Source organism: Gymnoscopelus braueri (assembly GCF_963280865.1).
Source record: "Gymnoscopelus braueri genome assembly, chromosome: 7".
Taxonomy (NCBI): Eukaryota; Metazoa; Chordata; class Actinopteri; order Myctophiformes; family Myctophidae; genus Gymnoscopelus; species Gymnoscopelus braueri.
Window position 1 is genome coordinate 36,400,885 of NC_137608.1, and position 10,868 is coordinate 36,411,752.

At 43.1% G+C, this 10,868-nt stretch overlaps 2 protein-coding genes across 3 annotated transcripts in view; one reads left to right on the forward strand and one right to left on the reverse strand.

The window, feature by feature from the left end:
* Positions 1–4,887, reverse strand: part of zdhhc8b (zDHHC palmitoyltransferase 8b) — a 91,409-nt gene extending 86,522 nt beyond the window's left edge. Inside the window, exon 1 of the mRNA XM_080432147.1 lies at positions 4,600–4,887. Coding sequence (XP_080288273.1) covers positions 4,600–4,703 — 104 coding nt within the window. The 5' untranslated portion in view covers positions 4,704–4,887. The remainder of the gene's footprint in view (positions 1–4,599) is intronic.
* Positions 4,888–5,400: 513 nt separating this feature from the next.
* On the forward strand, positions 5,401–10,691 carry pgam5 (PGAM family member 5, serine/threonine protein phosphatase, mitochondrial). 2 transcript variants are annotated; one of them, XM_080434419.1, is made up of 6 exons: positions 5,401–5,978; positions 6,599–6,774; positions 7,564–7,689; positions 8,276–8,364; positions 9,533–9,666; positions 10,336–10,691. In XM_080434419.1, the coding sequence occupies exons 1-6, from the start codon at positions 5,746–5,748 to the stop codon at positions 10,484–10,486; spliced, it is 909 nt and encodes a 302-aa protein (XP_080290545.1). In that variant the 5' UTR covers positions 5,401–5,745; the 3' UTR covers positions 10,487–10,691. The 2 variants fall into 2 exon arrangements, with proteins under 2 accessions (XP_080290545.1, XP_080290544.1); XM_080434418.1 differs by having other exon boundaries at positions 7,564–7,688; positions 8,269–8,364.
* Positions 10,692–10,868: the final 177 nt, after the last annotated feature.

A 10,868-nucleotide genomic window follows, 5' to 3' on the forward strand; every position in this document is an offset into this window, starting at 1 on the left:
CCACCGTTCGAGCCTTTGGAGTCAGCGGATCTGAGGATCGTCAGCCTCAAAACGGTTCTTTTGGTTGCCCTGACTACAGCCAAACGGGTCAGCGACATACATGCGCTCTCGGTGAGTTCGGAGTGTATGAGGTTCGTGGGTGACGACAGTAGGGTTTTGCTTAAGCCAAACTTGGCGTTTGTCCCCAAGAACGGGGTGGTCACCCAGACGCCGGTTGAGCTGGTAGCTTTTCATCCGCCGCCTTTCGCTTCAGCGGAGGATAGGCGGCTACACTGTCTTTGCCCGGTAAGGGCTTTGAGGCTCTACTGCCAGAAGACGGTGGCCGGCCGATCGTCGTCGCAGCTGTTTGTCTCCTTCGGCCCGGGTGATCAGAGGAAGGCAGTGGCTAAGGCGACGCTTTCTAGATGGATTTTGGATGCCATTAAGCTGGCCTACGTCAGTGGTGGCGTTCCAGTTCCAGAAGGACTGAAGGCTCATTCTACTAGGGGCGTGGCTGCTTCCTGGGCCCTCTCCAGGGGGGTTTCGGTCCAGGAAGTGTGTGCGGCCGCAAACTGGTCGTCACCTTCAACGTTTGCGGCTTTCTATAGCCTGGACGTGGCAGCAGCGTCAGTGGCGCATGCTGTCCTAGGGGTGGCGGCTGTCTCTGGTTAGAATGGGGGGAGCTAGGCTGGTTTTGTTTTTAACCTGCCTTTTTTCTCTTCCCTATCTTCCTTCTCTTGAAGTCCCCTCGGGACCACCTGTGGTAGGTCTCCAGGGGAGGAGGGCCCCTGTTTCCTTGTTTCACTTAAGGAACGGTGTTGTGTCCCCTACCTTCCTTCTCTTAAGTCCCCTCGGGACCACCTGTGGTAGGTCCCCAGGGGAGGAGGGCCCTGTTTCCTTGTTTTCACTTAGGGGACAGACTTGTGTCTGTCCATTAGTTGAATAAGGCAGACTTGGTCTGTCAGGGTCCTTTTATTAACATCATATACCGCACCCTGGCCCGGAGGGCTGGGGCGCCCGTGAGGCCGAAGGTCACGTCCAGGGGGACGGGGCCTTATGGCTAGGGGGCGTGCGGACCTGAGATTCGGTATGGCTATAAGCCCCAGGGGGGTTTATGCATCCCATAGTGAGTATGTTACGGAGAATTAGACAAGAAACTCAGGGTTACGGATGTAACCCCGGTTTCTTTAGAATTCGGAGTAACATACTCACCTAACACCCCTGTTTGTGTGCATCTGCATGCAGGAAGCGTGTTAAAGAGGATGAGCCACGTCACGCAAGAGGTTTTATACCTCTTCCGGTTTACCGGACACGTGACATACCCTTCTCAGCCAATGAATGGCCCGGGAGTTTATGGTATGTAGCTCTGCATCACGCCAGGGGGCACTGATATCCCATAGTGAGTATGTTACTCCGAATTCTAAAGAAACCGGGGTTACATCCGTAACCCTGAGTTTCCCACCCACAAACACGGTTAATTGTGTTCACTGGAGCACCTGGCCTTGCCCGAGGCACCGTAGAGGAATCAAATCCCAGTTTGCCGGGTCAGCCCCACAGTGGTAGGCAGGTACTTTACCCTTATGCCACCCGGATGCCCACACTTAGAATCCTCTTTATTGTCACATCATCACAGGTTTAAAGGTGTAAAACAGGGGATGAAATTAGTTTTTGTGCAAGCTCCATCGTTTTTGAAAGAATTGAATAAAACATGAAACAACACATTCCACCGGTATCTGAATTGAGTCCAATTCAATGGATCCATAGTGAAAAGGAGGAAACAGATGTGGAAGTTGAAGATTAGGTTCCTGTCAGTACTGGTTCCCAGCTCTCTTTTCAGGATTTAAATGCCACTACTAACAGCCTCTTAGTGAATGTACTGCCATACAACCAAAAAATGCTGAGCAGATGTTTCTAGATGATCGATTGATAGTTTCCACACATTTATCCATGCCTACTCTTGAAATATGGGGTTATTGGGATTGAGAGCAAATTACAACAGTTGGCCACCCTGGTTATTTTGTTTAGACAGCTGTTACATTCAACGTGTAACAACACAGAGCTGGCTATAAACAGTAGGATTTCTATGCTAAAAATAGTAGATCGAAACTAGATACAGTGGGGCATCTAAGCTAGATATAGCAGGATCTCATTACAGACATAGAATATGGTGGGATAATATTATTATAGATGATGTTGCCACGGCCAAAGGCTGACTTTATCATCAGTTTATTACTGCCGAGTTGTGGTCATGCTGTGCAGATATAAATAATTCTCTACTAATGTGTTCTAATTCTATCTCAGAGGGGAACACAAACTGTCAGGCATCAGTAAGCCAGGCACTGACACTGTAAGAAGTGTGCAGTGTGCAAGCTTTGGCCCAAACCATCTTCCTCCAGGTGCCCAATGAAATATGACATCTGCTGCCATGGAGCTCTGGTACCATGGCATACAGTAACATTCTAAGTGTTGGTTTAACTCTACATCCCTGTAACAACTTTGCACACATACAATGATGTTGAAATAAGAATATAAGCCTCCTCCACTGTTACACTGGAAGTCATCAACTAAGTGCCCCCAAAAATATAGTGTAAAATTAAATGCAACGGGTTATTTTAATAGTTGTAAAGCTCAAAGGCTAACAGTCAAAGACTGAACATGTGTGGATTGACCAGTAACAAATGCAATAGTGGATCAGAATAGAGTGATGTCTCTGACTGGACCTGTATCTCCCCAGGGGGTCCCAATATATCAGCCTCAAATCCTTTGGGCCTTTTACTGAGGGAAACAAAGAGCACCAGAGTAAAGACTTAATCTTCTTCACCCCCGACCCATCTGCTAGGCCAGGGGATCAACCCCAACATATTCCTGTACAGTTTAGTTTCTGGACCTTCTGGACCTTCTGGACCTTTCAGCATACACAGCAATACTGTAGTGTCAAAGTATGTATGATGCTATGATAAATTCCTCATGGAGTAATTCTGACTTTAAATTGGTACAGCTTTATTTCACTGCTGACAGTACAAATAAAAAATAGCATGCAACAATGTCTTACGAAACACTACATCTTGCAAGACTAAGTTGTGTAGTGTCAACTCTGTGACATCTCAAGCACCTTCTAGATAGGAAGACTTACTGAATCACATTCACTGGATCAATTTTCGAGAATAAAAAGATACCAGCCATGTAAATCATACCATTTGTTTGTGCAAGGCCTCTAATAGCAGCCAGCAATAGTTCTTGGCCCCCATAACAACAACAGATAACATAATGTACTGGAAAATAAAAGCTAACCATGGTGTATAAGGGCCACAGGAATCTTTCCACTTCTAATCAGCACCTGCATCCGCAGGACAACTAACATTTCTAGGGTCTAGACAAATTGTCATGTGGTGAAGCAGGAACTACACTGGTTATGGATCAGTGATAATAATAACTTCCTAATTGACTGCATTGCTTTGGCAAATAAAGCTATTGGACTAGGCAATGAGATCAATTGTGTCTATCATCACATTATGAATATGCCATGACACACACTGCTAACATGTCTAGTCTACTGAGAAGTTTAGCCAGTGACAAGTGAGATGGAAGAGACAAATATCAATTCATTTCTTCTCAAAAGGATTAAATGAAAGAGCAGATAGGAGAATTCTACTGAGGATTATCTGCACTGACACTCACTGTGTGTGTGATAACTGTGTTACTATGTAACCATCCTGAACACCAGAAGAACCCGTGACAACAGACCTACTCTGACTGTCTGTCGGGACTCGGGACAATGTAACCATTTTAATTGTAGCAACTGCCTGCAGGCATTTCTTCAATAGAAAGCAGGAGTCTTCAACGTTTTTCAGGCCAAGGACCCCTTAGCTGAGAGAGAGATGAAGCAGGGACCCCCCCCACTACACATTGTATAAAATTGTGTTGTAGATTAAACGTTTTCATATATTTCATAACTAGCTGCATAGACTTGTTTGACAGCATTATCATCAATGTTGTGTAAATTAATGTTTTTGTTTACACATATCATGTCAATGTATATTTTCAGCCTTTTAAACCCTCAATATTTAGTAAACTTGACTCTGCTCTTTTTCCCTCTACACCAACTCACAACTCTGCAGGCCTTGTGAATTTGTAGATCTGCTATTTTCGGCAAATGTTCCCCATCACACAAAGATTTGGCGGACCCCCTGTAGTTACTCTGAGGACCCCCCTAGGGGTCCCGCACTCCCTGTTGAAGACCCCTGGATAGAAAGTGAATAGCCGCGGCCTAATAAACGGTCGCCTCCTACACACGGTCCTCAGCTCAGTGCCGTTTAACTTGCACGGCATGAAGTTTGCCTGCAGACATTACCGTAAGAAATGCGATCCATCTGACTTGGACTTGTGGAATGACTTCAAACGGTTCAGAGATGCCCCGAGTTCGATCGCTTTGTTAACGTTTAGGCCGGGGAAAATAATTCTATTAATATCACACATTATATTAAATAAGACTCAAACCGTGTACACATGATGCAAAACTCCAAACTGCATTGATTTGTCTCCAGCCTCTCTGTAACGTAACGCACACCAGGTTGATGGAAAACAGTAAAACGCTCAAAAAAACAGCAACACAAAACTTACGTGAAAACGAAGAATAAAGTGGTCGATCCCACGAGAAGTGTGGCAGCTGTGGACACCGGGATGTATCTGGTGGGTTTAAATCTCTTTCCAGCGCTGTTGGGCATTCTGTAATGTCCACATTCCTCACTTATTTATTCCGATTGGATTGGAGAGCGCATGTAAACATCCAAGTGAGCGATATTTAGCGGTTATTATTATTAGCGATTGAGCCCGGGGTCCGTGTGTTTCGCTACGACGCTACCGTTAACCCGCATATAGTAGATCCACAGACAGACAGACAGACAGACGGGCAGAAACACAGCGCTGCTCCCCGAGCCTGGAAATCCCACCCTTACGATCCAGCCCACTGGTGGTGAGGTCACTCAGTCAGCTTGAAAGGTGGAGCCTCCATGAAACCCATGCAAGAGGGTCTTTATAAATGACAGCATTATAGTTCATATTGTGTAAAATAAAAATAAAAATCTTTAATGTAAAAGTACCAGTCAATTTGCTGTTTAATTAAAATAAAATAAAACTGGGCCCTGTGGATTGTTTTCCAATAATTGTGTTAATTAGTTAGTTACTTAGTTATTGCATGTAGTAATGGTGACTTTTGAGGTTTTGGTAGGAATTATGGGATAATAATTTGAGCATGGATTAGATCACTAATAGGCTACACACACACTACAGCCCGTGTCACCCCGGCTCATCTTTATAAGCTCATAAGTAACGGGCTCCCTCTAGCGGCGGTCTGCGTGACGTATGAGAACCATGGACCCGTTTTGACCTACATGCGACACCGTATGAGGACACACTGTGTACTAGTGTAGACAGTCAGGAACATTAGCGAGCTAAAGTTGTCTCCTCCCCAGTAGCACTATAACGGTCTGATCATGGTGGTCAGTGTCATTTAAGTTCGCGTTTAAAAGAGTTCGCGTTTAGATATCCTGGACCCCAGAAAGCGCATTACAACACCAACCATCTGCTGTTTTTGGATTGTACAGGAAAGGGCGCATAATAAGCCCAAGTAACGCGTGTTTGTGCGTCATCATTTGCTAGCTAGAAGAAGAGTCTACATTCATTTTAGGAGAGGAGATCTAGTGGATCTAGTGAGTGGGCTAGTGATCCATCATCCGGGAAACGTAGTGTAGTTAGAGATCTCCCGGCATGTCATTCAGGAAAACGGTCAAACTCTTATGCGGCTTCGCCGGAGGATCCGCGGTGTTGGTTTTCGCGGCCGCCGCCGCCGCTGATTCTCCGGGGTGTTTGGGAGATGGAGGACCAGCAGGTGTCTGGTGGAGCAGACTGACTGTCCTCCAGGCAGCACAGCCTGCGTGGACAGCGGCCAACAACCACACTCCTACACCCACTGGACACGCATGGGACTTCAACTGGGATAAGTATGTGTATCTGTTGTGTGCTGCACCTATACACAGTTCATTTTAGCCTGGGATCAAGACATGACAGTCTGGTATCAAGGCTAATTTATTTACTTAGCCTTGGATCAAGACATGACAGTCTGGTATCAAGGCTAATTTATTTACTTAGCCTTGGATCAAGACATGACAGTCTGGTATCAAGGCTAATTTATTTACTTTAGCCTTGGATCAAGACATGACAGTCTTTTATCTGGGCACATTTTTAACTTAGCCTTGGATCAAGACATGACAGTCTTGTATCAAGGCACATTTTTAACTTAGCCGTGGATCAAGACGGCCATCTGTCATAATAATTATATAAAATCTTAACTTGTATTAAGGCAAATTTTATCTGTGATCCTTAAGGGTCCAGTTGGTTACATTTCTACACTCTCAAAGTTACAAATGGATACATGAACAATTTTACTATCTGTATTCTGTGGAAGTCTCGTCTGTCATCCTAAGTATTAACACTTTAAATGGTAGCCCTTTGTCCCTAACATAAACAAGGTCAACCCAGTAGGTCAGGTTTTGACTTAACCTTGTGGGAGGTGTCGTGAGGTAAAGCCACTAATCTCATCATCTCTTGTCTCTCTGTGTAGGAGGGACCCGGCGACGCTGACTAATGGCTCCAAGAAGAAAGAAACCGCAACCGAAGACCCCAGTTCAGAGCAGGACAATGGCAAACCTAAAGCTACACGCAATATCCTCCTCATCCGACACTCCCAGTACAACCTAAGTGGAAATGGAGACAAGGAGAGGATCCTCACACCATTAGGTTAAATAATCTTCTACCAAATTGTTCCTTTTGTGTTGTTGCGTTTATTCAGACAGACCATTGTAGAGATACAGGAATTTCAGCAAAGGAAGAGAGGGGGATGACATGCCACCATCTCCAGCTGGAAGACAATTGGGGACGTGTAGTAGTTGATGACATTACTGTATCTCCGCAGGGGCCAATACTTTCATAAAGATAAATTAGCAATTTTTCTATTTACTTAAATGCATTGGCAGCATGTTGAGAAGCAAGGGTCCCACTGTCACCACGGAGAGTGCAGAATCTCCCTTCCCTGCAATTCAGCTTACAGTGCACATTGCCTGTGTTACGCACTGTCTTTAAATCTATCATACACAGTAAATAAGCAATGGGAAGTAGTTGGCAATTGTTCGTAACATAATTATTCAACATATCAGTTATGTTTTGTTACAAACAATATTCTTATATAATTTAAAGTGTATGTACTGTATATATATTTATTTTCCATCTAGATTGGTGACTAGTGTTATTTATTTTACAGCAGCGGCCTGAGAGCACAGTTGTAGGGATTGACACTTAGCACCTGCCAAGTGCAACACATCTTAATTTTGTTGAAATGACTTTTATGTGGTGTACCCTACACTAAGTTATGAGGTACTTTTACCTATATATTGGTTAACTACATGGTTTCAGCATGAAGTTCTCCCATACTTTGAAAGAGACAGCACGTATTGGACATTGCATAACATTGTCCTAAATGGACCTTACTTTATGTATTATGTCAGAGCTAAAGTGTTCATTCTCATCTAGGTCGGGAGCAGGCTGAGCTGACCGGCGAGAGACTGGCAGCGCTGGGACTAAAGTATGATGTACTCATCCACTCGACTATGAGCAGGGCCACTGAGACTGCACACATTATCAGCAAGTACCTCCCAGGTCAGTCAATCCACACTACAGAGAAACATGTAGATCTTCATTGTTACAACATCAAGAGCTCCTGTTCAGGTCTGGAATGTCATCAAAGTATAGTGATAATTGAATCATTTACAGGCCATAAGGAATACTTCACTCCCAAAATGACTTTTCTATCCATTACTCATCCTGTGAAGACTAGAACTGAAGAATATTTTTTGTCTTTGTCATATTCTTTCATGGTGAATAAAGAATAAACCGATTTTTAATATAGTTTTGCTTTTTATAATCTTAGACCCCTTTTTTCTTCAATTCATGAAGTATTTTCTCATTCACTGTAAAGGAAAGTGAGAAAAAATAAAAAACTCCCCATGAATACACATTTTCACAGTGTGAGTAATTGATAACAAAAAGGTAATTTGGTGACATATTCCTTTAGAAGAGTTTAGACTGTGCACAGATACAGGAAAAGGGTGGAAAATAAATATTTGATTCCAATACACATGTTACTCAATGTTGCTCCCTCTCTATATATACATATTTGTTGCTGAATTGAAAATGTCCTTCAAATCAATACATTTGATCCTATCTCATCTCGTTACTGGTCAAGGAACTGAGCTGCTGAGCTGTGATTTGCTGAGAGAGGGAGCGCCTATTGAGCCTGTGCCACCTGTCACTCATTGGAAACCTGACGCTGTGGTGAGAGAAACCACGCCCACTCTAGACTAAATGTTGACAGATGGTGTGATTTCCCATGTTCCTTTGCAGTTGCTAAGATACATTTCAGCTGTGTACAGTGTACATGCAAATGTCTTGTCCAGTGTGTGTTTAGGCACCTGAAGCCATAGATATATATAAAGGCTAGATGGCTCAAGGGGGCGTTGCAAGCGTAGCTCAACCGCGGCCATCTTGCGACGGTCATTCATAACATTATGCCTATGGGGCATATACTTTGAAATAACCATAGCGTGCTCAATTTTCATCCGATTTTCAAACGGTTTGGTGTTTTGTAAACACCAAAGATGTAGTTTTGATACTGCATACTTAATTTTATTTAAAAAAAAAAAAACATGATTATAATTATAAGTATGCAGTGTCATAACTACATCTTTGGTGTTTACAAAACACCAAACCGTTTGAAAATTGGATGAAAATTGAGCACGCTATGGTTATTTCAAAGTATATGCCCCATAGACATAATGTTATGAATGACCGTCCCAAGATGGCCGCCATGTGGCAACGTTGTACTCCATTGGCCAGCAGCGCGGGTGAGTCATCTAGCCTTTATATATATCTATGCCTGAAGCTACCCACACACAAATAGCCAATACGACAGTGTAAAGCGATGGGAAAAGTGTGAACAAAAAAGTGATACTTGCCCCATTCAATACCACCAAATAACAGAGGATACAGCCTCTGTAAGTGTTGGGACTTTATCGTTTGAAAAGTACTATATATAGTTATGTTGAAGTTCAAGAAGACTTTTATATCTTCATAACACATGCAGGCTTACAATAGACAAAATATTTAAATACAGTAGGCTCAGCCTTCAGGTGATGTGGGTTAAAGGACCACATTGGTGGTCTGCCATATTTAGGCCATGACACTAGTAATGTCACAAGTATACTTGTCACTAGTGACCATTTTCCAAAACATCCAAAGCAAATTCACAGGATACCTCGTTTCAATGTGCAGCTTGTGAATTTGAAATAAAAAACATTTGTATGTCCTACTATGGAACAAAAGTCTTCACATTCCCTGCAATGTATTGGCTCTTCATATGAGGAGCCTAAAGGACTATTATTCTCTTAAGTCACACATTTTCACCTGACACGGCGGCTGTCCAACCCTCTGTACCAACCTTCAGCAGTACCATGAAGACGGGGCTCGGATAGAAGCTGCCTTCCGCCGCTACATCCATCGTGCTGACCCTAAGCAGAAGGAGGACAGCTACGAGATCATCGTCTGTCATGCCAATGTCATCCGCTATTTTGTCTGCAGGTGTGTTTTGTCATGTCAATTTCTGGTGGGGCCAATATTCTCCCTGACTCATACTGTAGCTAATTTATACTTTGTTGTATGATAGTGTTGCATGGCAAAAATAACAGATTTTCAACTGAAAAATGCAATGAATGGTGTTTTTAAGTTGAACATAAGTTGTTTTTGTGACTATCATGGTCGTACAACAAAGTATACTAGAAATAAGGCTTCAGGTGGAGAATTTGTCTGACCTTTGTTTGTTGAAATGTATTGCTGCCAATTGTTTTGAATACAGTAGTACAGCTTTGGCATAGCTGTTTGTTGTAAGGGTTTCTAAAGGAATCTGTGCTTGCTTAATTCCATCACAATATGTGCTTTATGTCAACACTAAAATGCTTAGTTATTTCATGTAAACCTTCTTACTGCTTTGTAAACTGTTAAAATACTTGTTTGCAGTGGAGAGTCACTGCCAATCCGTGTATGTTCAAAGAGTCATTTTATAGGCCATACCTATACAATTAATGCTTGATTGTCTAACAGACTCTGTTAAGAATTTAACTGTGATCACAAGGGTTCATATCACACTTGTTATTAGTTTGCCAAGATATTGTGGCAACCACACTTATAATTTGTTTGCCAAGAGATTGTGGCAACGCCATTGTCATTTCATTTGTTTTGTGTGTTTCTCAGGGCTCTCCAGTTTCCACCAGAGGGTTGGCTACGCATGGGTTTGAACAATGGCAGCATCACCTGGCTCACCATCCGCCCCAGTGGCAGGGTGGCCCTTAGGGCTCTGGGAGACTCTGGCTTTATGCCCCCAGACAAACTGACACGGACCTGATGCACTCATGTACTCAGCACAAGGGATGTACTCAAGATGGTTGTCATTCGTTTGCTGGCTCACAGTTTTCCTCAAGTGTCTTCTTGACAGTAAATTGTTCATTACAATTGTGTATAATTTAACCAGTTACTATAATGCCATGGTAATTCGTTAAGTCTGTGTGGTATTTTGTTGCGATCACTCTAGTGCCATAGTTTACCACCTACAGTACAAAGGGAAAATACTGCACAGAAGCCCAGGTGTCTCACTCAAGGATCTGACTGCCAACTCCTGTCCAACTGCAGATGTGAGGACAACCACTTTGGAGATTCCTCCTGAATGTAATCTGAGGACTTTTACACTTAAGTGACTAAATGGTTTTTAAACCAAGAATGTTTCTACG

Excerpts from the sequence above, each read along its gene's own strand:
- pgam5 (XM_080434418.1), top strand. The coding sequence starts at position 5,746 with ATGTCATTCAGGAAAACGGTCAAACTCTTATGCGGCTTCGCCGGAGGA. Across the intron at positions 8,365-9,532 it reads ATTGGAAACCTGACGCTGTG|CAGTACCATGAAGACGGGGC; the intron begins GTGAGAGAAACC and ends ACCAACCTTCAG. Across the intron at positions 9,667-10,335 it reads ATCCGCTATTTTGTCTGCAG|GGCTCTCCAGTTTCCACCAG; the intron begins GTGTGTTTTGTC and ends TGTGTTTCTCAG.